General features: G+C 47.1%; 1 protein-coding gene across 4 annotated transcripts in view; it reads left to right on the top strand.

Annotated features, from left to right (window-relative positions):
- Positions 1–2,498: 2,498 nt before the first annotated feature.
- The window catches only part of DPF3 (double PHD fingers 3), a 244,290-nt gene continuing 221,048 nt past the window's right edge, over positions 2,499–25,740 (top strand). For 3 of the 4 annotated variants that reach the window (XM_029237680.1, XM_029237679.1, XM_029237682.1), the window contains exon 1: positions 2,499–2,538. In XM_029237680.1, the coding sequence (XP_029093513.1) occupies positions 2,507–2,538 (32 nt within the window). In that variant the 5' untranslated portion in view covers positions 2,499–2,506. Of the gene's footprint in view, positions 2,906–25,740 lie in introns of all 4 variants that reach the window. The other variant, XM_029237681.1, reaches the window with a different exon arrangement.

Here is a 25,740-nt window from a genome sequence, read left to right as displayed (position 1 = left end):
AAACCAAAGTTAAATTAATAGTAACTCTTATATGTCTTATAATTTATAAAAGGTGAATTCACAATTCTGTTTATTTAAAAGTCATACCTGTGTGGACAGAGTTAAAATGACATTCCATTAGATTATAAAAGGCAAGGCTATAGTACTTAAAAAACCCAAATCCCGTCTTTAATTAATAATTTTTTTTTCAATTCAATCATTATAAAATGTAACTTAAATGTTTAAATTCTGGATTAGTTTCTCAAAATGAAGACATATCTGGTCTGCCATTTTCAAGTGTGCTGGATATTTGGAAATTATGCTGGTTTCTGCATCTTGGCCTTAACTCAATAAATGACCATACATGCTTAGAGTATGTATTTTTTCTTTAATATGTAATATAAATTTGTCTTCCCTTTCCTATTGTAAGCCTTGTTCAGGGCAGGCACTACCTTTCCTGCTTATTTATCTAGCTGCGTATATTACAATGCACTGTTGTCTTCTAATCTGAATTGCTGTGCTTTTGATATCTCAAAGAGGCTTTGGGAGTTCTGACTGGTAGTTCAAACTCATACTTCTTGGGTCAGAAAACAGTGCTTACTTTTTAATGTTGTCAAGGCCCATCCCAGAAAAGTATTAGCTTTTGAACCAATCCCTTGACAAATTAATAAGGACAGGATTTTTTGAACTTAAAGGGGATAACTTTTTCAAACTGCAAGATGCTGTGCAAAGAAGTTACACAGGGAGGTTGGGGTTAGCAGATGTAAGATGCAAATGTAAATGATTATATATAGAATGGATAAACAACAAGGTCCTACTGTATAGCACAGGGAACTATATTCAATATCCTATGATAAACCATAATGGAAAAGAATATAAAAAAGAATGTATATATATATATGTATAACTGAATCACTTTGCTGTACAGCAGAAATTAATACATTGTAAATCAACTATACTTCAGTTAAAAAGAAGTTACAAAGCAATCTATAGAACTTGACTCTGCTATTAACTAGGCAGAAAGAAGGGGTTACAAATGTCAAGTCTTACAAACATACTGATTCAGTCATGTTCTGTTTATCTGTAACTCTAATAGTATATGGAGTTGAACTCTGAAAGTTGTGGAACGTAAAAAAATTTTTATTTTATTTTATCCATTGCTCTGAGGGGAGCACTGAGAAAGGAAGTGAGAGGGCACAGCTTTGAAGAACTGGCAATTTGGCATCTCCTCTCCCCCCTTTTCACTCCTCCCCCACTATCTTAGCTATTTGACCTGATTAAACAACTTTGGGATGGTAGCCAGATTTCTGTATACTGACGAGGCCCCTATTCATGATTTAGTGCGATTTCATCCACCCCGACCTTCCAGACTGCCCAGTGGAAGCTTGGCTTCGCAGAGGTCTCCTGATTTTGTCAGGGGTTTGCCAGTGAGGCGTTCGCACTGACTTGAAGCAGACAGAGACTCTCTGAACGCTTCGGGTCACATCGGATTATTCATTAGCAAATTCTTTTCACCTTCTATCTAATCAGTTAAAGTTGACGCCAGAATCGCGTGTGCTACTCCCCGAAAGAGAGCCTGGCAACACCCAGCCTAGGTTCCACAACTTCTGTCTAGTCACTCGCTTTCCTAGGGGTAGAAAGCGTTTCCAAAGTTCCCTTAAACCTCTCCTCCCCTAATCCTAAAGGTCAGAGAGTCAGGCCCCAGTTAGCTCTCAAGCCAGCCGGAATCTGACCATTTCAGAAGTTTCTGGTGTGTGCGAGAACAGAAGAGGTGGTAGTGGGGAACCGCCAGAGTGACCACCGCGCATTACGTAACGAAAGCCCAGGCTGCAGGAGGGAGCGAGCCTGACATTGAGACATTGCAGGGGGAGGGGAGTTGCTGTTCTGGAGTCGCCAGGAACGGCGGCGGCAGTTCAAGAAACCAAGAGAGGAAGGTGGCCGAGATAAAGACAACACTTCGGGAAGGAGAATATTAAGAAGCCGCAGGACCCAGAGTATTAGCAAACGGCAGGACACGTGTAGTAATTTGTTAGACGAAACGGCCGCCTTTCAACTTTTGCACGGGAACAAGGGGATTTGCCCTTTGGGGGATTAAAAACGTAACAGCAAAGCCAAAAGCTAATGAATGGGGTTCAGTGGTTTGTTGGCAATACTTAAATATTTCTGTCCAGGACTTAAACATTTCTGTCCAGGAGCGCAACTCTCTGCAGTTATTTAGAAAGTAGGGATTCAAACCAAACTAAAATACTCTCCCGTGCGTCTCCACTTTCCTCAATCGGAAAAAGAAGCTGCTCGCGCGGTACTGCCCCTTTAAGACCTGCTTGCTCTCGGGCTCTACAAAAGGGAGTGACCTCTGGGCTTTGACAGCTCCCCTAATAACTACCACGGTGCAGGCCCCGCCCACCTGGCGACCAGCCGCGCCGATTGGCCGGCGGGCCGGTATCCCGTGCTCTGATTGGCTTTCCGCTTCCCCAGAGCAAACCTTTAGAACTCCGAGACAGACAATATTCTGTTACATTGTAGCAAAATGGCGACTGTCATTCACAACCCCCTGAAAGCGTAAGTAAGACTAAAAAATGTACATATTCCGCGTGGTTTCAATTTGAAAAAAAAAAAGGCGCCTTCTGCGGGCCGAGCGCTGCCTATGCACTGCGCTTGCAGGCGCCTACAGCCGCGGCGGGGCTTCTCTCTTTTCTTTCAGCTCTTACTTCTTCATCTTTTTTTTTTTTTTTTCCCCCAACGCGCAGAAATGTCAGGAGATGCAATTAACAAGAAGAAAATTGTTACATCTGTGTTCTTCTAAATTGGCGGACGGAGAGAGAGGGGTTATCGGCAGGGAAGCCAGGCGCTCGAGCGCTCTACAGCTAGGGGATCGTGGGCAGCTCGGGGACAGCACGGTCCCCTGAGTCCCCGGCTTCGCGGGGAGGTGAGCGCGGCGCGGGGGGCGGCCCTCCTGGGGGCGAGCGCCGGGCTGGGGTGGCCTGGGTGCACTTGGCCGAGCCCCGCGCCTCCGGAGCCCGCGGCCCCCGCCCCGCAGCTAGGTCCGCCGGGGTGAGCGGACCGCTGCAGCTCCGGAGTTTGCAAGACGCTCTCCGCCTTCCGATCGCTTGCGGGGAGTTTGTGCAAACCTTCCAGAGTTGGGAGGACCGCAGGGGGAGCAGCGGGCCCCGGGAGCCCTGGGGCCCAGGTGGTTGCCCGGGGCTTTCCTGCCGGGGCAGCCCCCGGAGCGTGACGGCGCTTCGGGCGGTCGCCGGTGTGTCTCCGGGTGTGTTTGTGGGGGAGCTGGCTGTAGTAAATTAACGACTTGGGTTAACTTGGGGTTGATTTGGAGACCGGGAAGCTGCAGGTCTTATGAATGGTGTTCTCGCCTCCCCCGGGTGAAAAGCCGAGGCAGGCGAGAGGCAGCTTGGGGCTCCCCGCCTGAGCGGGCTGCGTCTGCTCCCGGCCGGACGAGGGGCAGGTGCCTCTGGCCGCCGCCGGGAGACTTTGAGCGGACGCCCAGATCCGGGACGGAGGGGGCGGGCTGGGAGAGGACACGCGGGGGCCAGTCCCCGGGTCCGACAGCCAATTCCTGCTCGCCTTCCTTCCCCCTCCTTTTTATCCTGGCTTCCTTCCTTCCTTCCTTCCAGTCGGTGGAACTGTTAAGCCGCCAAGTCCGCTCGCGATCGCGGAGCCGGGGGTGGCTTCGGAAAACTAGCGTCTCTCTAAAAGGGGTGCTATTGGCAGTAATGTTGGCAGAGGGGCGCTCCCTCCGGATCTCGGCGCGGCGTGGGTGGGTGGGTCTGCGCGCCTGGGATTAGGACTTCCCAGCTGGAAGTCGCGGGAGAGGGGAGGGAGAGATGCGCGTGGGGGCCGTTTCGTGCCGAATTCTCGCGGGTGCGTGGCGGATGCCCACCCAGGTTCTTTCAACTTAGCGCATCCGCGTCAGCACCCGGGGCTCCCCTAGGAGTTGAAAGCCAGGTTCGCACGCGGGGAGGCGGGAGGGCGGCAGGGGGTTCTTAACGCGAAGGAACGCGCGGGGAGAACGGGAGGTATTTGCACCAGCTTATCTCCTATCGGTAATAAGGGAAAGGGGTAGGAATGTCCCAGATCTCGGAGTTTTAAATGTCTGTATATGTATTAACGCTGCTAAGAGGACACTGGAAGCTGAGGCTGATTACAGAGCAGCCCTCGGCTTCAGTTCTCGCTCGGAAGCTCGGATAGGATACGCTGCACTTGAACGCCACAGCGTTTCACCCAAGAAAGAAGATGTTTTATGGCAGAATAAACGGGCGTAACTTCGCCGCATATCCTCTCCTCGCCTCTAGCGCTGCCACGCAGCTGATGCTGTGAGTTTTTACCGAACCCACAGCCGATTTGGAGTTTTCACATTTCCAGCCGAAAACGCGTAGCGGGGCTGATGCCTCCTGGTAAACTCAAGTTAGAGAAATCTATTTTCACATGTGCGCCAGGTTTGTTGCCTACTGGGAAAGCGGTACCCTAGTTATTACCCGGGAGCCCGCTTACGCGCGGGCGGGCGCAAGGTCTCTACACTGATTCCTGCCGCTCCAGTTTTTTATTTTTGCTTTTTGGACCGCAGAAGGGTGCGTATTTGGGGAGGGTGGCTGTGTGGGGTGGGGTTAGAAGTGGGGAAAGGGACAGAGAAGCGGGGTAAGGGACAGAGAAGCGGGCTGATTATTGGAATTAGTTCTGAATTATTACACTTGTACTTTGTGTAATTAGAAACAGTTGCAATGTGATGTATTTGTAATTCTGTGTCGCCATACACACAACACCCCAGCCTGCTTTTTCTAGGTGGCAGTTGAATGGTCATTTATAATTAGCCGCTCATTTTTTTGCATCCCGACCCCTTTCCCTGGTGGTAAGGGTGTGTAAACAATACCCCCGACCAGCCGAGCCTCCTGCGCCCTAGATGGTTTTTAAACTGCTAACGTAGGAGCACGCATGTTGTTACAGCGAGACCTACAACATCTGCCTTTATTTTTAAAAACAACTTGTTTAATAGATCACCTTTATATGTTTCATTTGTTTTTAAAAGTTGCTGATCAGGAAACAATACACACGTGAATAAATTATGCATGGGCTAAATTAGAACAAAGCGCAGAGACACATCCAGCGGAAGGGATGGATGGGGGTGCTGGGAGGAGGGGAGCAGGGAGAAAGGTTTGGAGAGCTATGTTTTTATCCTCCTGTGTCCCTCTTGACAATGAAACGGAGCTGAACAACATCAGCATTTTCTCTGTGTGCGTTCTGAGTCTTTCTCTCCCTTCCCTTAAAAAAAAAAAAAAAAAGGCCAACACCAAGGACGCCCCCTATAGAAACTGGTCACACAAAGGTTTCCTCTAGGATTGGGGGATAAAGTGGTGGTAGGTAATGTTCTGGGAAGAAACAAGCCCAGGTTTCATGCAACACCTCTGTAGGGCTCTGCCTATGCTGAGTGTAGACCATTTTTCATCACACTAGCTTTTTCCACGTGGGACATTCAATAATTCAATAGCTTGAGTAACTGGATGGCACAATTTGAATCTCATTGCTTTGGGGTCTTCTGTAGGGCCCCAAGCTCCTGGAGCCACATCTCCTCTCTCAGCAGTTTAGCTTTCTTCCTGCCTGTCTTTGATCTCCCCTCAACTCCCTTTCTTATTCCTCCTCCTTGTACCCTTCACCCCCGTCCTCTCTGAAGCTGACAGCCTGGCTTTTCTGTCTGTTGTCGCCTTTAACATCTTATTACTGCCCAATAGGGTGTTAGAGGCAGAAACAGGAGCCGCCTGGACTGATCAGATCACAAAGGGGACACGGCAGGTGGCTCCACAACCAAGCAGTCACATCTGGGCTGATAGAATTTAAAAGCATCGATAGACATGTATGATGTGTAAATAGGTATTGCACATTATTTAATTTAGCAGCTACATTGTCTGAGCCTAGATGTGTGAGTCACCCTTATTTCTTACATGTACATGCAAGATAAGGGCCATGTAGTGAAGTAAAAGGCCATGTTATATAGGTAATATAAATATGGATTTGATAAAGGTCTGTGTGTAAGTCCGCCACATTACCTATCGTATTCTGGTTGATTTCTACATACCTAGGAAACAAAGCTTTTTTTTTTTTTTTCCCTGCTATATTCTTTTTTTGTTTTTGCTTTTAATATAGATTCTAATCTTATTTGACATTCTACTTCAGGTTAGCCAGCCTCCCCCAAATCTGCTATCAACAGTTTAAACAACTTACTCTTTTATTAAATTATCAAAACCCTGGTTTGTATGCACTTAACTGGGAATGTCTGCCACCTTCTGCCAGACTGGATTATGCACGTATATATCTATTATACTAATTGCCTGCTTAGAAAAGAGTAACAGTTATTATTATTTAATTATTCCGTATAAGCCAATAGGGATTTACCCCAAGAAACTATTTGTTTGTAAATAATGAGAGCAGAAAACTATTTGGTCATGCTTGTAACATGTGAACATACAGATACGTAATTGTACTGAAACTTTTTTGTAAGGAGTTTCCCTTGCTTGTAGGCATGGTTTTACATCTTTGTTTTGTTATTAAGGACACAGCTCTGGGAGAAGCAAATATACTTACTCAGCCAAGGTCAAGCAGCTGGTCATGTGCATAGATGGACCTCAGATCTTCATCTTTTTATACATTCTATGATCTGGAGACAGTGTATTCTAATCTAAAGTGGTTTTGTGCCTGTGAAAGTTGTGTAATTGTTGCCACTTAGAAGCCAGACCTCACTCTTGCTGTGGCACTCAGTTTAGATATCAGAGAAGATGGTGTAGGGGGGACACATTCCTGGTTCTAATCTCCTTCTGGCTCTTTCTGTTGGGGTGGGGGGGCGTGGGTAGGTACTAAATGGGGAACATTGCAGTTGGGAATTTGTGAACTTGCAGCTTTTTTTTTTTTTTTTTTTTTTTGTGGTATGTGGGCCTCTCACTGTTGTGGCCTCTCCCCTTGCGGAGCACAGGCTCCGGACGCGCAGGCTCAGCGGCCATGGCTCACAGGCGCAGCCGCTACGCGGCATGTGGGATCTTCCCAGACCGGGGCACGAACCCGTGTCCCCTGCATCGGCAGGCGGACTCCCAACCACTGCGCCACCAGGGAAGCCCAAACTTGCAGCTTTTTATGGGCATTATTTTAGCCCCTTATGAAAAAGGACTCTCAGACATTTTAAGCCGACAGATGCCTAAGAACCACCTTCTGCATCTGCTTATGGTTGCCACTGGAAAAAAAAAATCCTTAAAATTTCCAAACTTTGTTAGCACACATTATTTTTCAGTGGGAAGAATGTCTGGTTTGGATGAGATACCCATAAAGGATATTAATTTCTGCCAGAACCCAAATGAAGGCATCGTCACAGGTTAAACCTCTGAAAATTGCCGGACCTGCAGACCACCTGGGAGACATCCGGAGGTCTCCAGTTGAATGGGAGCTGCTCAGTTCCATAAAGTGGGCAGGAATTCAGAGCAACTTAATTGGAGACTCCTTATCCTCCTTTGTCTTTTTGGAATCATGCAGGTAGCTGAAATTTAGGTACATCTGAGAAACACCGTAATGTCTAAAGCTGTTCCAGAGCCATCTGCTCAGATCAAGGCAAAAAATAAAATGCCACCGTCAACAGGCTTTGTTTTGAGCCTGTGCCGGGACAAGAAAGGAAACTGAGGCTGATGTTTCAGTTTTGAAAGTGCAGCCATGCTGATTGTAGTGGTGCTGGGGGTGGGTCATAAAAAGGCACCAGAATCCAGTCCTGTTTATTATCCCAACCTCTGCAAAGTAACTTTTGTGGTTTCTGAGTGTTCTGAAAGTCACTAGAAGACAAATGTAGCCCAATGTGGCAAGCTCCTGGCCAAAGAAGTGCCACAACCACTGAAATAGTTTTTGCCCAGCCAGGGTTTTCCAGCAGGGGCCTATGTAAGCATGACCCTAGCTTTAAATAATCTTTAAACATGTAGGTATTTAACAAGAAAAGATAAAAGAGTGGCCTGGGGTGGGGGTGGGGAGAGGATAGGTAAGTGGATAAAACCACTGTGTGGTCTGGAACTTTGAAAAGATGATTGTTTAACAGCAACAGAGACTGATATTATGATCTACTGCAAGTTCCAAAGTTTTCTTTTTTTAAAAAAATTTATTTATATTTACTTTTGGCTGTGCTGGGTCTTCGTTTCTGTGCAAGGGCTTTCTCTAGTTGTGGCGAGCGGGGGCCGCTCTTCATCGCCGTGCGCGGGCCTCTCACTGTCGCAGCCTCTCTTGTTGCGGAGCACAGGCTCCAGATGCACAGGCTCCGTAGTTGTGGCTCACGGGCCCAGTCGCTCTGCGGCATGTGGGATCTTCCCAGACCAGGGCTTGAACCCATGTCCCCTGCATTAGCAGGCAGATTCTCAACCACTGCACCACCAGGGAAGCCCCCAAAGTTTTCTTTAGTTGTGTGAGCAACTGTGGAGAGATGAGGTGTTGTGGTGTTTTTGTAATTTGTTTCTCTTATTGGTCCGGTTACTAGTGTTTCACAGTCTGTCAAACCATATGGATGAATGGAGCTAGCATCATAAAACTGTCACTGAAAGAAGGTTGGTTTTTTTTTTTTTTTTTTTTGTGGTACGTGGGCCTCTCACTATTGTGGCCTCTCCCGTTGTGGAGCACAGGCTCTGGACGTGCAGGCTCAGCGGCCATGGCTCACGGGCCCAGCCGCTCCGCGGCATATGGGATCCTCCTGGACCGGGGCACGAACCCGTGTCCCCTGCATCGGCAGGCGGACTCTCAACCACTGCGCCACCAGGGAAGCCCTCAGAGTTTTAAAAGTAGTGGTTAGGAGGTGTTTTGGCGGGGGGTGGGAAAAGAGGAGCAACCTGTGCTGGGAATTTCTAGGTTGTGTGTTTGTGAATAGTAGTAGTGGGTGGGAGTGGCAAGGGAAGAGAGAAGCCTTGAGGAGACTAAGATTTAGGGGGTTGTGTTTGGAAGCAAGGAGGGGCAAGGGGATTAAGCTCAGAGCTCTTAATAATGGGGTTCGAATAGCCCACATTGAATCCTGCACTCTCCAGGCCTTAGTTAAGAGCCCAAGGAACAATGATGGCACATGTCTAATCCGCCTTGTGGTCATCTCATGTTGCTGTGAAATGAGTGAGGTTTTTTCATTGTTATTCACTTTGAAAATCTGCTGTTTGTATTAACTTCAGTTGGAAGCTCCACCAGAGAAGGTTTTTCAGTCCCCAGACTTTCACCTGCCATCAGCGTGGCCCTGTCTCAAACTCTGTCCCTCTTCCACATTGGTTTCTCACCAGTGGCTTTTCTTTTGTAGCTTCAGAGTAATGGAAGAGAAAAAGCTCTGGGAGAGGATCCCAGAGATCTGAGCTCTGTTTTCAGTCCTACCACCCACTAACTATTCGATCTTAGACACAGAACTTCTCTGAGCTGCACATTCCTTGCCTTTAAGATGAGGGTGATGCACCTTGATTGCCAAAATTCCTTTCAAGTCAAAAACTTGTGGCTCTTACTATGGTTAATTAAGATGAGAAGGATAGTTAGGGTCCAGTGTTCAAATTCTTCCTTGTTTTTATTTTCTTTATTTAAAAAATAAATTTATTTTTTTATTTATTTATGGCTGTGTTGGGTCTTCCTTGCTGCACACAGGCTTTCTCTAGTTGCGGCAAGCAGGGGCTACTCTTCGTTATGGTGCACGGGCTTCTCATTGCAGTGGCTTCTCTTTGTTGTGGAACACGGGCTCTAGGTGCGCGGGCTTCAGTAGTTGTGGTACGTGGGCTCAGTAGTTGTGGCTCACGGGCTCTAGAGCACAGGCTTAGTGGTTGTGGTGCACAGGCTCAGTTGCTCCCCGGCATGTGGGATCTTCCCTGAGCAAGGCTCGAACCCATGTCCCCTGCATTAGCAGGCAGATTCTTAACCACTGCGCCACCAGGGAAGTCCCCTTCCTTGTTTTTAAAGTGTGGCTCTAAAGGGGAGTTAAGACTGGTAGACTCTTTTGTAGTTTCATCTTCTCTGATCCAGTCTTGCCACATTATGCTACCATTTGGGGTTCTAATCTCTCCCTTCTCAGGGCCCAAGCCTGAGGACCAGGTGGTGGCCCGTTTAAAATGTGGACTTTTCTTCTGATTATCCCTTTTGAACACTTTTCTTCTCATTAGCACTCCAACTAGAGGATGGAAAGAGAAGTGGGAAAACTAATTAGCCTATTTTGTTGTTTACAAGCACTCAGATAAAGTTTTTGGTTGTGCAAAAGACTGGAATTATTGAGAACATCTATCTTTTTCTTCCTCTTTTCTTTAAATGTATGGAGGGAGACAGGGAACCAAGCAAAAGATTTTTCTTCTCTGGATTTCATTTATCTACAGTCTCCTTGGAACAGCTCTCCCCTCTACCACGGCACCCATCCCAATTAACATGTAAATAAAGTGCTTATTTCACTTCCATCTGGGCAGCTGCAGTTACCTGACTGTTCAGTGAGCCGAAGCAGGTGGGCCTGTACTGATGTCTCAGTGAGCTCCCTCTGTTGTATCCCATGATAACTGCTGAGGAAATGGAGGTGTCTAGCAGACCCACAGAGTCTGGCCATACCCAAGTGGGTATTAGCAGTGTCTAAACTGGAATTCACTGCCTCTCATTCAGTGACATGCCTCCAGAACATCCCAGATTCTTCTGGGGGCGTTATTATCAGGCTTTCCTTTGTGTGGAAGCTCCCTTGGCAATTTGCTACAAGTCTAAAGGAGGAAGAGGGGTTGTAAAACCTATCAGAATTCATAAAAGCCTAAATTGTGAGAGATAAAATGAAAGAAAAACAGAACAAAATGGTCACCCTGACCTCCAGCATACAGAGGCAGCCCCTTAAATTTTTTTACTACTAGTGGTAAAATGCACATAACATGTATATTTAGCATATATGACATGTAGATGTGCCATTTTAACCATTTTTAAGTGCCAGTTCACTGGCATTAAGTACATTCATAATGTCGTGCAACCATCCATACTATCCGTTTCCAGAATTTAAAAAATCGTCCTAAACAAACTCTGTACCCATTAAACAATAACCCCTCATCCTCCTCCCGCCCCCATTCCAGTCCCTGCTAACCACCGTTCTACTTTCTGTCTCTATAAATTTGCCTATTCTAAGCACCTCATATAAATGGAATTATACAATATTTGTCCTTTTGTGACTGGCTTATTTAGCTTAGCATAATGTCCTTAAGGTTCAGCTTTGTTACAGCATGTGTCAGAATTTCCTTCCTTTTTATGGCTGAATAATATTCTATTGTATGTATATGCCTTATTTTGTTTATCTGTTCATCCAATGATGGGCACTTGGGTTGTTTCCACCTTTTGGCTATTGTGAATAATACTGCTATGAACGTGGGTGTGTAAGTAGCTATTTGAGTCCCTGCTTTCAGTTCTTTTGGGTATGTGCTTAGGTCCCCCTTCATTTTTAGACTTATTAAAAACCAGGGAGTACATTTCTAGATAGTACAGGCAACTCCCTCCTTGTAAACTTAAAAAAAAAAAAATACTGATAGTATCATAGAATTCAACCTTTTTACCCCCCTCCCCCGTGGAACAACCACTGTTTTGGGGAGGAGGGGTAAATGCCCTGGGAAACCAGAGACTCACTTCTCTCATCCCCAGCCACAAGGATTGCCTTCACTTTGTCCCCCTAACCCCAACCCTTTGAGGGCAGTGGCTCCCTGTGGGGGTCAGGGTTTGGGTTTGGGGGGGCTCCAGAAACTGCAGCAGTAGTAGTTACCTGGTGAGGCTTGGAGTGAAGGTTTCCTAGGCAGAGTGGAGGTTTCATCTGGCAACAGGGGTTCAGGTGGAAGGAGCACCTGGGATGACAGGACAGCTTGAAAGTCAAGAGGTAGCAAATCTGGCCTATTTTTTCAAAAGGTGGGAAGGGCTTGTATCTCCTTTCGCTTCCTTTCCCTGTACCCAGCCCTGCTTACCCCCTGCAAGGGGCCCAGATGATATAATGGTTGTGAAAACATTTCAGAAGGTGTAAAGTACAAATGTGAGGTGTTACTAGAACTGCAGAGTTTCTCGTAGCTAACTGAGGCCTTCTCAGAGAGTCAGCAATGTCTCATAAACATTACTATATTAAAACTAAAATAAACGAAAAGATCCTGGCATTACACATCATATCTAATCATTGTTTCTCAGTAAATGCAAAGCCTCACTCGTCCAGCTGTGTGTAAATAGCCCTGGGATCTCAGTGGACTTTTTTACATCGTCTGGGTTTGAAATAGGTGAGAATATGAGCTCAAGGGAAGTCCTCATTTCACTTCCCACTGTCAGCCCTGTACTGAGTCCACCCGTGATCAGAGGAATCAGACGCTGGCGGGCAGAGGGAGTGCTCTCCTGGAACTTGGGCTCCTGTCATCAGCCAGTCTCTGGCTCCTCCTTCTATCAAGAAGACTCCAGGGAGGGAGAGGGGGTGACAGGGGGGCTGGGGTTTAAATCTGCTTGTGAGCAAGGAGGGTGTGCTGTTGACATAGGGGGTCAGCGGCAGGAATTGATCCTTTATACAAGAGTAGACTATGGACAGCATCGTGGCGAGGGTCAAATATCAGAATGACAGTTATTTGCCAGCCTTGGAAATGCTTCAGATCCAAGCTTGCTGCAAACCCACAGCATTCCTGTACTTTATAAAAGCAAATTAAATGAGAAACGTCATCCCTACTCCCATTATCCTCAACCAAGGACTCTTTACATATCTCTGTTTGCTGCTAGTTGAGCTCAGGCAGAACTGTCTCACCCTCTTTGGAGCTTTCTTCATCCTGTCCTGGCCAATTCTGATTGCGAGCCTGCCCCTCGCAGCTAAGCGGCATAGAGCCTCCCTCCCTGTATCTAGGAGCTTCCACTCCAATGAAGGCCTCCAGTCCGTTTCTCCTTCCAGACCCTTGTTCTTTGGCAGGGCAAAGTAAGTGCTTGTAAACCAGGAGGTGGACTGCTCCCTTAGGCTTCTTGTGAAGCCACTGTCAGTTGTGGGGTTGGGGGGAGGGCAGAGGCAATGTGGTGCTGGAGGTGGGGGAGGGCAGGGTGGATGGGGTAGTTGAAGTGGAGAGAATATATTCTCTCCTGCTAATTATTTTCCCTGAGGACTTAGCCAATGCAGAACCATCTATTATCGTGGGAGTGCTCTATGGTGGTTTTGCCTGTGATGAATGCTAAGTGGAAACAAGCAAGAAAAATTAACAGGCGGCTGCTTCTGTCCACCTAATTAAAATGCATATCCAAATGCATAATTCCTTATGTTTCCCCATGCACACACCCCCTTCCATTCCCAATTCTACGGAGGGAAAAAAACCCCACTTTCTCCCAATCATTTCTCTTGATTATATTTCCATCAAGGAAGAACTGGAGGGTTCCCTTAGAATAGAGAAGGGCCGTTTTTGTAATACACTAAAATTGCTGTGTTTTTTTTTTTTTAAACTTAGATTGGCCCCCAAAGTTCTGAGCTCTTTTTTGTATAAAATGAAGAACAGTAACTTTATCTGACTGCAGAGAAAAGGGGGAAGGAAGGAAGTAGAGAAAGAAAGGAGGAAAAAGAAAGAGAAAGCAAGAAAGAAAAAAAAAGTTCCCACAATTTCCACTGACCTTTTAGTTTTGCGCTAAAAGTCTGGCTTGGATCAACAATGAGAATTTTGAAGGTCTTTTTTATCTCCTCTTCCTCTTCATTTCTTTCCCTGACTTTGCACTGCTTCCCCCAACCCCCAAAACAAACATAGCCCAGGCTTTTGCAGAGAGAATTTAGAAGAGGCATCTACCTGTGCAGATCAGGTAGAGAGAAGAAACAAAAGCCTCTGCATCTGAGGCAAGGTCAGAGATGCTGACATCATGGTCCCAAGTATGTCTTGAATCAAACAAAAAATATCTCTTCACCCTTATCTTCCTCACTTTTTGTTCACCCGAATGATCATTTTCTCCCCCCTTGGAAGAACAGCTTTATTCAGTGGTCATAAAATATTTAATAAGACACGAAACTTAAGTCACTGTGTTCAACTGGACGTCACTGCCATCTCTGCAGCAGCCCCCCTCCCCCGGCCGGCAGCCCCCCCCGCCCCCCGCACCCTACTCCTGAAGCCCCCTGACTGCCCTCCACAGAAGCCCCAGCTGTTGATTTATCAGGGCCGGCTGGCTCAGCAGTGCATGGAGATTGCTTTTAATTAACTCTCTTCGTTTTTCCCAATCTTCAGGGAGCAGCAGCCCTTTAATGATTTTAATATTTTATCTGGATTTATATCCGCCTTATTTGTTGTTGTTTGACTTCCGCGTTTATTCTTCCTGAGTCGCTTCCTGACTGATATATATTTGTTTGCCCCTTCCCCCTGGCCCCCAAGACCTTCCAGGAGAACGGGTTCTGAGGAAGGCCCAAGCTTTCTTCCCAAGCTTTCTACCATTGCGCAGGAAGAGGTGCCTAGTGTTGGCCTGTGCCATGATTTGGATTAGAACTTTTGTCTTAGGAATCCCAGTCTCACCTGCCTCAGCAGAAGGAGTTTCTGAGCTTTTCATTAAAGAAAAAACAAAAAAATCTGAATTTTAGAACGTGAGGTCTCTTTGCCTCTTTGGTGCTTGCTGCCTCTGTAAGGGAGCGAGCTGCCCTGGAGAGCTGGATAAAAGCTGCTTCCTGGGTCTGGAGGTCTGTCATCTTGCTCACCCCAAACTGACATAGTTCAGTGGAACTGCTAGAGGATGATGACTTCAGCGCAGGGCTGGATGTAGGTGCAGTCAAGTCTTCCTGCCACTTTCTGCATCTTAGGTATGGCTGGGATTTGCTCAGCAACTGCTCAGAAGAGTAATTGTAGGTACGGTCTGAAAGAGGACCTGCAGAGGCACCAACTGCCTTCTCTATTTGAGGCTGCCTGCTCCCTCAGCCCTCGGTTCCCTGTTTCTGTGCCCACTTGTTACACACCACCATCTGAACACCTTCCACCCCCTCTTCCAGCTTCCTTTTGGCTGCAAAGTCTGCTTCTTCCCCCAACAGTCCCAGAGAGGCCTGGAAGACAAACTTGCGCGGGGGCTAGTTTTCAGAACCAGCTTGTCCACAGAATGCCCTTTTGGCATCTCTATTTGGTGATGTGTCTTCAGGGTTATTCGTTGCTAGGCAACTGCCAACTAAAGTTTGAGCCTGATCTGGGATTGCAGTGAATTGCCCTGGGTGACTTGTATCCACATTTAGGGACTTGGCTTTGCAATCCTGTGAACAGGAAATTGAGAAGATATTTTTCCATGTGCCTTTATGTTAAGAGGTATTGGTTTGTAAAATCTAGCCCACTGACTGGCACACGAATGTCTGTGCACACAATGTTTGTTTTGATGATGAAAATGGCGATTTCTTCCCATCTCCTTGTATTCATCCCTTGAGCTCTGCTAATTCTGAAAACCTATGATATGTCAGGTACTAAGCTATCTTCAGGGTACAGAGATGGAAAACCATGGCTTCTAACATCACAGTTTGGTGTTCAGGCAACTCAATGTCCTATTGAGTGTTTCTTTTTCACTTTTCCTTGGCAATTACAGGCCCTTTTGAGAATCCTATGAAAGTTCTGGATCATCTCCCCAGAAAAGATGCAGATAGGTGTGAACATCTGCCTATGGTTTTATGGGGTTCACAGACTTGGAGGAGCCCAGCAGCGGATGCCCTAGAGGTACATGGGCTCCAGGTTAAGAACCTTAGAATGAGTGATGTGGGTGAACTTGTTACCATGAAAGGATGCTTCTGTATCCCTGCTCAGACAGGTGGCACCATTCCCACTTCCCCTATAGTCTTACCAAACTGCTTGTGGCTCCTCAGCCCTATCCTGCCCCAGAGGCACATGACGAACATCTACTTGCTCATCTTCCAGACACTTCAAAGTCCCCTCTTCCCTGGCAAAGCCCTTGCTGGCCAACCCTGTCCTTGGCCCTATAGTCCCAAGCATACTCTTCTCTCCCCGCCACTGAAATACTTAACGCTGGTTGGTTAGAATGTAAGGCCTTGGAAGACTGGGAGGGTGGCTGCCTGTGCTTTTCTATCCCTATAGGATCTAGCATAGCAGGCGCTTAATAAATGTGTGTGGAGTAACTGAGCAAATGAAGCCAGCAGGCTCTTCCCGCCTAATTTGCTTCTAGCTCTTTAGAGTCCACTTGTTTCTCATTCTCTCCCTGGCAGGAGTTTGGAAAAGGCAGCAGAATTCCTTTCCCCCAATTCTTCAATTTCAGTAGTTGGAAAATAGGCACAAGCTTGCCCTGCTTGCATGTAGCGTGTGAGGCTGTGATGATTGTCAGCGTCATTTATTCTAGCCCTTTGTCTCTTTACCACTTCATCCTTGTGGATCTAAAAAACTTGGCTTTCCTTCCCTTTGGTCTTGGGAATTAAAGGCAAGTCTTTTTGCTCTGTCCTCTTTCAGGGACTAAGTAACCCAGGGCTTGTGACTAGCCACTGATAAATCAACCACACTTTTACTAAGTGCCTACTATATACTCAGCTGTGTATGGGATTTCCTTTAGCCTTCGGTATACCTGAGGACTTTTATGGGTTTTTAAGATGGAAGAGACCAGAAGGTACAGGTACTATAATGGTTTAACCCAAAGTTGGGATCTGGTGAGAGTCTGTTGCCTGTCCTACTGAGCTTTGGAGGTAACTGTGGCCCAGTCACTGTTTTCAGATAGATATTCTTTGAGAGAATTTCCTATACTTTCATAATGCCTACATAGATATAACTTTCCCTATGACTCTCTCCCAACCATGTTCAGTGCAGGTAAATTCATGTGACAATGAAACAAAAAATGATGTCCTGGGGATCATGTGAGGGCCTTTATTCTTCATATTGAGAGAGAGAGAAATCTCTATCCTCATAACTTTTGCATGTCCTCTTGCTGCTTTTCGACCCTCCGGAACATTCAGTGTTGGGACCATGTGGAGGAAGGTGCCACCCTGGAGAGGCCTTTCTGTGTCAGAAGGAAGGTGAAGGCCAGAGGTGGAGACAGGCTATTCAAGTCAAGTTTTAACTCAGATTCTCGTCCACTAGACATCCTTCAACGTGGAGAGCTAGAAAAAGTGCTGATGGTGCACGAAGTATAGGCTGGAGGAGCAGGACTGTACCAAAGTGTTTGTGAATTTAGAGAGGTTCATACTGCACGAGCACCTACTCTGGAAGTTAACTCTCCTTCAGTCCCGGGTATAGCCCTTCAGTACAGAGGGTGCACATGGGGCCATCCGGTTCCTGGTGCTCATTTCCTTTCTGGGCAGCCATCCCAGTATAACAGATACTTATACATATTCTGTCCTCATTTTATCTAATTACACACATCTCTGGGGGATGGGAAACAGGTTTGGATCATTCGATTTTAGGTCAGTTATGCACAGGGTAGCTGAGATGAACACTGATCTGCGGAGTTCTATGAAATTCAGAAATTTCCCATAGTTCCCTGGTCCATAGCACACCAGGGGGCATTGTTTGCTATCTCAGAGGCTGGAGATCCCAGTCAGCATGGGGGAGGGATAGAGCCTGACTGGTTCATAGGTCTGAATGTAGGAACGTTTCTGAGACGGAGCTAGCTCTTGCTATCCTTGAAGCAATAGGATTCTATTATTTGGTGATCTGCCTAACTGAGAGACCCAATTATATAGGTCCCTCTTCTGGTGATCATTTATGTTCACCCATTATCTGCCTACAATGTGTTCAGCTTCTTGAGAAATACAGGACAAAAGAAGCTCTGATGGATGCAACCATCTCTATCATTGCCCAGTGTTGCCAGGAGTTCCTGTCTCCTTTGTGACGCAGATGAACTGGTCTGGACAATATAAAAGCTCTGAAATGTCCCCACCTTTCTCCAAGACCCAGAGCTGGCAGCCTTGGGCAGTCCAACTTCCTGGCATCTCTGCTTCAGGCTCTATTGTAGCTTTTCAAATCCCCAGGAAGGAAAAGCCCACTGGTTACTCTTTTCTTTTACTTTCTGCTTCTTATTTCATTCCTTGACTCAGACCTAAACCTCCCCAATGCTCTGTGAGCCCTAGATAGAGGAATAATCCACTTAATGCTTCATATCAAGGTTTGCACCTCCAGCCTTGGCTTCGTTCTGACCTTGTCCCCTTCATCTGTGCCCTGTTGACATCTTTCTCCTTTCCCCATGCATCGCACCTTGATCAAAAAGCATTGAAGAGGGCTTCCCTCGTGGCGCAGTGGTTGAGAGTCCGTCTGCCGATGCAGGGGACATGGGTTCACGCCCTGGTCCGGGAAGATCCCACGTGCCGCGGAGCGGCTGGGCCCGTGAGCCATGGCCGCTGAGCCTGCGCGTCCAGAGCCTGTGCTCCGCAACGGGAGAGGCCGCAACAGTGAGAGGCTTGTGTATCGCAAAAAAAAAAAAAGCTTTGAAGAGGCACAAAAGGAAGGGAAGAGTATTCTGCCTAGTCCCCCGGCGGGCACACTCTATCTTATCAATGTGGGAGCAGGGAGAGGGAAGGAGGAAAAGGCAAAGCTTGCACACAGCAAACAGGTGAGAAGAAGCCGTGGAGAAGAAACAGAGTGCGTGAGGTTACATGGTGGGATTAACTGCGCTCTGTGAGCAGTCCAGCCCCCGAGGGGTCTGTGAAATTGGAAGAGGGAAAGTGGTCCCACGGTGGGGATGTCAGAGAAGGTTTCAGGGAGGAGGTGACTTGGAGCTGAGTTTGGAAGGAAAGCGGGATCTGGTCAGGCTCAGGAGTGGTGGAGGCTGAGGATGGAGAAGGTCAGGCCTGAAAGGGACGTGAACAAGGATTTGGGAAGCATTTGAGTAATTCCTTAGAGAACCCTCTTCCTTTGGGGTGGTGGTGGGAGGGCCAGGTCGGAAGGGATGTGTAGGTGATAGCAAATGGATCCATTTGGCTGGATGGGAGTGGGAGGGGTCTATGAACAGAAGGTAAAAAATGAAATAGTCTGGGGCCAGGTTGCTCTGAGTGGAGCCCCAGCTTGGCAGCCAATTCTCAGGAAGAACTTGAACACCTCAGAGGCCAAAAGAGAGACTCCAGGGGGAGGTAGGGGTTGCCATCCTGTGTCCCTCAGCAGGGAGGATGTCCACCTCCAGAGACTCCCTCTCACTGATTCTTGGTCCTTGGTTTCCTTGGTTATGTGTTCTGGGTCTTTCCCAGGGCACCTCCCAGAGGGGGTGGGGGTGAGGGGGACTCTCGGGGGCTTGCCCTGGATGAGCCATCCATCCCATCGGGTACAGGACAGCCCTGGCCAGCTGCTTGGGCACATTTGCCAAGTGGTGAAGGATTGTAGGATAAAGCCTGTCCTAGTGCTGGATCTAAAGGTCTTTCCCCCTTTCTATACTTTAATCACCACCCCCTTTCTTCAACAAAAGCAATAGTGATAACAACCCATACATGGTTATAAATAAAATACACAAATCCAGTCTAGGGAAGAAAACATAAATGCTGACCCTCGTAGTGCAATCAAAGGCTGGTGCCCCGACGATTGGTTTCATGGTTCACATGGGAGTGGGGTTTGCGGGGAGTGAGGTGGGAGTGTGGGACGGGGCACAGGCAGTGAGGCTACAGGTCTCTAAGACTGTGTTTCTTCCTGGGAGGATGGAAGTGGTTTACTCTGAAGGTAATGCCTCTCCACTCCCACCCAGGCACCCAGGCACCCCGTTACCCATCCAAGCTGCTCACCTAATGTTTATTTCCTCCTGCCGGAAGGCCTGGGCCCCAGGGAGCTAGCTTTCAGGGGGAGGCTGGTGTTACCCCAGTCCTCAGGTTCTCTGGAGCCTCGAACTCTTTGAGAGCTCAGATGCCCATCCTAGGGAGTGAGAGGGTGGCGAGCAGTGCCATGTGGCTTACAGCTTGGCTATGGGCTCTAGAGCTGGAGAGTGTGGGTTCACATCCAAGCCCCATGACCATGGGCAGGATTCCTAACCCCTCTGTGCCTCAAATTTCTCCTCTGCGAAGTGGGAGAGATGGCTTCTGCCTTTAGAGGGTTGTTGGAAGAATTAAACAAGTTAATATATGTACAGTGCTTAGAAGAGTTGGTGCTCCTTACCCTCGTAATAGACGTTGGCAGTGACCCCGTTTTTCTATCTGTAAAATGCAGTCACACTAGCTGATTTTTCCCACAGTGGCCTCTTAAGGAATATGAGATAATAAGTAGGAGAAGCTCTGATTTTCTTAGAAGAAAGACACTCTAGAACTCGATGGCATTATTATTAGTAACTCTTAGAACAAATGTGCTAGAAGAGACTTTGAGAGAGATTTAGCTTCGGGATGCTTTGTCCGGGAGTTCAGGTTATTGCATGCCACTGAATCAGTGCTGATACTGGGTCCTTATGAGAAAGAATGAGAATTTCACAGCTGCAGAAACACAACACATTGAGGTGAACCGTCATGTGATTGAACGCCTGGCTCCTGCTTCCATTCACTGACGCCTCCTCCAAGGGAGAGGCAAGTGTTTTCTGCCCGAATGAGCTCTGCCCTTTCCATAGCTAGAAAAGGGCTTGAACATCCTTCAGACCAGAGTGTGTAGGGGTGAGAGCTGGTCTGTGCACTTTTCTCCCATGTGGCCCGCCAACCCGTTGTCGGACACCTTGCTGATCGCAGCCCTCCTGTCCCGGCGGGTGTGTGTATACATGTTCCCAGCACACGCTTTTTGTAGGCAGCGATCTGTGCTTGACAAGCTGGCATTCCAAACTCCAGATCTTCCAAACACCAGACCCCTATGTTATTTTTAACTGTCCAAAGTTTTTTCCACGTCGTGTAATTGATGGGACTCCATAGCCTCGTCAGAGGGTCTAAACTTCAGCTTGTTTTGCCTCCCTTGAATGGGCATATGTCTGATGACCAAGCAGAAAAACACCCTGTTTTCAGAGCTGACTGGTCTAAATCTTCATGTCCACCCCACACCCCGCACATCTCTGGGGAACAGAAGTGAACACAAAGATAACCTGAGCTCGCCTGTTTCTGTGGCTCCAGATAGGAGGGGGGCAGATCCCTTCTGTCTGTGACCTTCTTGTCCCCGCTCTCTCTCGGCATCCTGATAGTGAGGGACAAAGCTATGTTTTCAGAGAGATAACAGGCAGGGCATTGAGGAGTTGGGCGTGCAATCTCTCCTGGCCCTCTTTTTCAGCCCCCACATTCCCCGAGGGGCAAATCACATTCTCATCATCCTCTGGGAACAGTCCTGGACAGACACTCTTATTTCAGAGAACCCGAGATCTTGTGGCGTCAGTGACCACCATCCTTGCGACACTGGAGAAGATTCTCAGCCCTCCAAGTCCAGGAGAAAGTGCGCCATCTCACACTGGCCTGTCATTTGCATTGTGAATTTCTCCAGCTTTGTGTGCCGTTTCTCTTTTTCCTTCACACATCTCTCTAGACCATGGTGCACTTAGCACCTATGTTAGTCCAGCATGTACGGGTTACCAGCTACTGTGGCACTGAGTATACAGCGGTAAGCAAAATCGATATGGACTTCTATCTTTGTGGAGCTTGTGGTCCAGTTGGGGAGATAGACATTAATCACATAAATATATAAATAAAAGTTGAATCTGTGTTATGTTGGAAGGTCCAGGAAGATAGAAGAGAGTAGGCTGAGGGAATTGCTCTAGTCTAGTATGTTGAGGAAAAGTTTCCTTGAAGAGGCAACGTTTCATCCCAGGCAGAGGGAACAGCATGTGCAAAGGTCCTGTGGCATGTTGGAAGAACCAAGGAAGGCTGCTGTGGCTGGAGTGCAAGAAAGAAAGGGAAAGTGTGGCTCATGATAGGGTAAGAGAGGTCAGGAGGGACCAGAACATGCAGGGCCCTGATGGATATTTTAAGGGTGTGCACTTTCTCCTAAGAGCAGTGAGCAGTCCAGGGTTTAAGTCGGGAAGTGACTTAATCCCATTTATGTTCTAAAGATTTCCCCCTGGCTGAAGGGAGATTTAGCAATAGAGCCTGGAAAGGATGGGATGAATGAGTTCTGAGGAGGCTTTTCTGGGTAAAATTTAGAAAATAAAAATGAGACATGTGCGTGTCATGAAGGACAGGCATTAGCTGGACAAGGTTGTGACGATAGAGTTTTCCCTTGAACTGCTTCCCTCCTTCCGCTCATTCTCAGTTCCATTTGGTAGTTTTTATTTTTTATTTTTCCATTTGGTAGTTTAAAGAAGCTGACAGGCCGCCCCCATCCTCAGAAGTTTTTGATACTATGGAGAGATCTGTTTTCCTCCTAAGCAGAGTCTGGAGCAGTCCTCCTGCTGTCCCTGCTGCTCTCTCCAACTACCCTTTGAGCATCTCAAGGTGTTGCCCGAGGATTACGTACACAAGGGGCATGGGTGTGACTGGTGAAAGGTGGATTCTGGGCCGCCTCCTGGACCCACTGAATCAGGGCTGAGACCATGCACGCTGGTTCTTAGTTCTTCTAAAGCTTGGGAACCGCTGTTCTTTCAGCCCTGCACATGCATCAGTAAGTGTAATGACGCTTTAAATGGGAGGTGGTGGGTAGATGGGTACCAAGTGCTTTCGAGGCAAAGAAGGAAAGAAAGTCTTCTTTAGGCCTCACAATAATTTGCTTGAGGAGACAAGGCTCTGGTAACTTCATTTACCAGATGGAGTTGGTGGGAGGAGGGAGCTCCAATTGATGTCTGACTCCAAGCACTTTCCTTTGCCTTTCTTTCTTCCCACTCTATTCTCCAGTGGGCAAAGGTTAAAAAGTACTGACTTATAATTTCCAGATGTAGTTCCTTTTTAAAAAAAGATCCAGTACCTTTTTGGGGGCTCATGAGATCCATCTAGAAAGTGAGTATCCAATTAGTACATGAAAGGGTGGAATTAGGTGAGTTAATCGTAATTATTATTATAACATTCTAATATGGAAGATATCAAACCTGTACAAAAATACACAGAATAACACAAAGAACCTCCATGTATCTAGCACCCAACCCAGCTTTAACAGTCACAAGGGGGGTGGGCATCTTTTCAGTTGTTCAGACTTTGCTCTGTGATGCTCTCATTTCTATGTCCATTGGATAAAATACCTGATAGGTGAGTGGGCATCAGGAACAGAGAAGCTTTCAAAGTACCCCACCAACTAATGACCAAAGAGGGACAAAGCTCTTTTGATTCAATTTGTCTGTCAATTGTACAGCTCATAGGCAGAGCTAGTGCTTGGAACTGTAGATCTAAGAAATACCTTAGAGACCATTGATGGTCTCCCTCACTGTAGGACATTGCAGCAGAGGCCAGAGCAAGGTCTGGGGACAGTCCTCAGGCTCTGCACAGCTAATAAGAGGCAGGTCCTCCAGCCCTGCCTTCCTTACACAGCACAGAGGGTCTCTTGGCATTTTTGTTCTAGTATTTTCTAGCATGAAATTGTGGGACAGAAACCCCACCAGAGCCCTCATGGTTGAAATACCAGTATTCGACCACCTCAGCTTTTGCTTTCTCTTTGTGAAAAAGATCCTTGGTGTAGCCCAGCGGTCTCCTGGTCTGGCTAGGATAGATACATCTATGAGTACTGGTGAAAGCAAAGTGGGCCACATGCTCAATCTCCCTTAGCTCTGCCTGCTGTAAAATTTTAGAAGCCCTGAAGCAAAATAGGGCAAGTTAGTGAGTGCCATAGACTTTCAAGAAAGGAAGAAACCAGTTTCACTGACCAGCTTCCTGGAGGAGGTGGGGGTGGGTGGTAGGTATCGATGGGTGGGTAGAAGTTAGGGAGTTGAGGATAGAGAAGGCTTCCCTTTAAGAGGGGAACCAATCTCTCAGCACCGCACATCGATCAGGAATTATTTAGCACCTCCTGAAGCGGAAGGTTCTGTACTTCACAGTGAGGACGATACCGAGAAGCAGAGGATACAATTTCTATTCTCCAGTAACTTTCTGTCTAGTTGAGGGACAAGACATATGTTGAATATTAATATAAGTGGCAGACTCTAAGACGGTAAGATGCAAGTTGACTTTTAAGATCAGCCTGAAGAAGAGTGCAGTGGAAACTAGGAGGTGAATCACAAAGCAGCATGTAGTAGCAATATTAATGGCATGGACCCAATGTCTTCTGCGTGTGTGGCCGTGTGCTGGATGCAGCGATAACTGCATCGTTACACGGCAGCTTTTAAAGTAAGAGTCACGCTCGTTCCAGCTACCATCTCTTGAACACCTATGTCTGCTCGGCAGCCCTGTGCTGTGTGCTTACACACATGAACTCATTTAATCCTCCTAGGAAGCAGGCAGTATTAACTATTTTATAGATGAGAACACTCCAAAGAGTTTAAGCAACTTGCCCAAGACCTGAAGCATGGACCTGGGTCTGTCCATCCAAATGAACTTGGGTTCAAAAAGGAAGTGTGAATACCAGCCCGGCTGAGTAGTTGGGAGAGAGAAGGCTGAACAGGTAACAAAGGACCTATTATAGACACCTGTGTTAAAAGTTTGGCACTGATCCTGTAGATGTTGGGGCGTTATTTAAGGTATGTCAGGATGGACGTTGAGGGTGATTAATTTGCAGGATGGCTTGAGTGGGAAAGCTGTGGCAGGAAGCGACTGGGGTCTGCGAGGGGGTGGTGGTGGAAATGTGCCTGGTCAGACCAAGTAATGAAAACCCTCACAGCCCATCAAACTTAATTAAAATCAAATAAACACTCTGGCAAACCCGTCTCATACCAAGTAGAGGTAGAGATTCTGGATCTTACTAGGGCATTATTTCTGGTTTCAGTATAGCTGCAGGGACATAGAGCTTCATCATTATATAATATTTTAAAAATATGAATATGCTTCGCGTTGGTAGGCTACCTTACACACTCACAGTGTCGGCCCTCAGCTTGGTCCTTGGTGCCCCACCATAATCTCTGTTCTCGCCCCTTTTTTTTCTCCCCGACAGCGGTTGTTTCAGTGTTTTGCCATTTGCGTGAAATTCCTCTGCATCCTTTTACTCTCAGCAGATGATTTCATCCCAGACTTGTTCAAGAAAATCAAAGTCATGAAGCAAGGACCTTCCTTGTCATTCTTGCCCTCTGTCTCATCATGGCAAAAGCCACTTCTTCAGAGGGGCCTCCCCTGCCCACCCCATGTAATACTGTCCCTGCATAACCCTCCCATTACCCTGGTGTATTTTTTTTTCACAGTGTGTACAACCATCAGAAATTATCTTTATGCATTTGTTCACCTGTCTTATGTTTGCCTTTCCTCTTGGAATTTACGTTCCATGAGAGCACAGACTGTGCCTGTCTTGGGCACTGTGGCATCCGAAGTCTTAGCACATAGTAAGTGCCTGGAGCAATGGAAGGTGCTCAGACGTGGAAATGAATGAGTGGATTCCCATGACTTCAGCCAGTGCTCATGATTTGATCTTCCTCTCTCCTCCTGACTGTCCTACTGCCTACTCGACTCCATCGGGTTGTCCCTCCTCAAACTTATATTCTAAATAAAACTTTCTTCTTCCCCTAAAGCTGCTTATTCCTCTTGGGGTTCACTATCATTTAAGCAAAAATCTCAGGGTCATCTTTGGCTCTTCTCTCTCCTCACTCTTACATATACTTAGTCCCCAAGTCCTGTTGACTTAACCTTGGCAATGTCTCTGGACTCTGTCCCTTCCTCCATTCACCTCTCATTCAGGCAACATAAGTGCTCACAGGGACACTGGCAGGAGCTTCCTAAATGACTTCCTAACTTGTAATGTCTCCTCATGTCAGGCTATCCCTACCCACAGGGAGAGCTTTGCATTGTTCAGTTTCTTTTTAATTTCAGTGGTGCCTACTGATTGTAGAATCCATCCATCTGCCCAGCTACCCATCCATCCATCCATCCATCCATCCATCCATCCATCCATCCATCCA

Source organism: Monodon monoceros, unplaced genomic scaffold (assembly GCF_005190385.1).
Source record: "Monodon monoceros isolate NGI ecotype Baffin Bay Population unplaced genomic scaffold, NGI_Narwhal_1 Super_Scaffold_21, whole genome shotgun sequence".
Classification (NCBI taxonomy): Eukaryota; Metazoa; Chordata; class Mammalia; order Artiodactyla; family Monodontidae; genus Monodon; species Monodon monoceros.
Note: the sequence above shows the minus strand (reverse complement) of the source record. Positions and strands in the feature narration are given on the sequence as shown.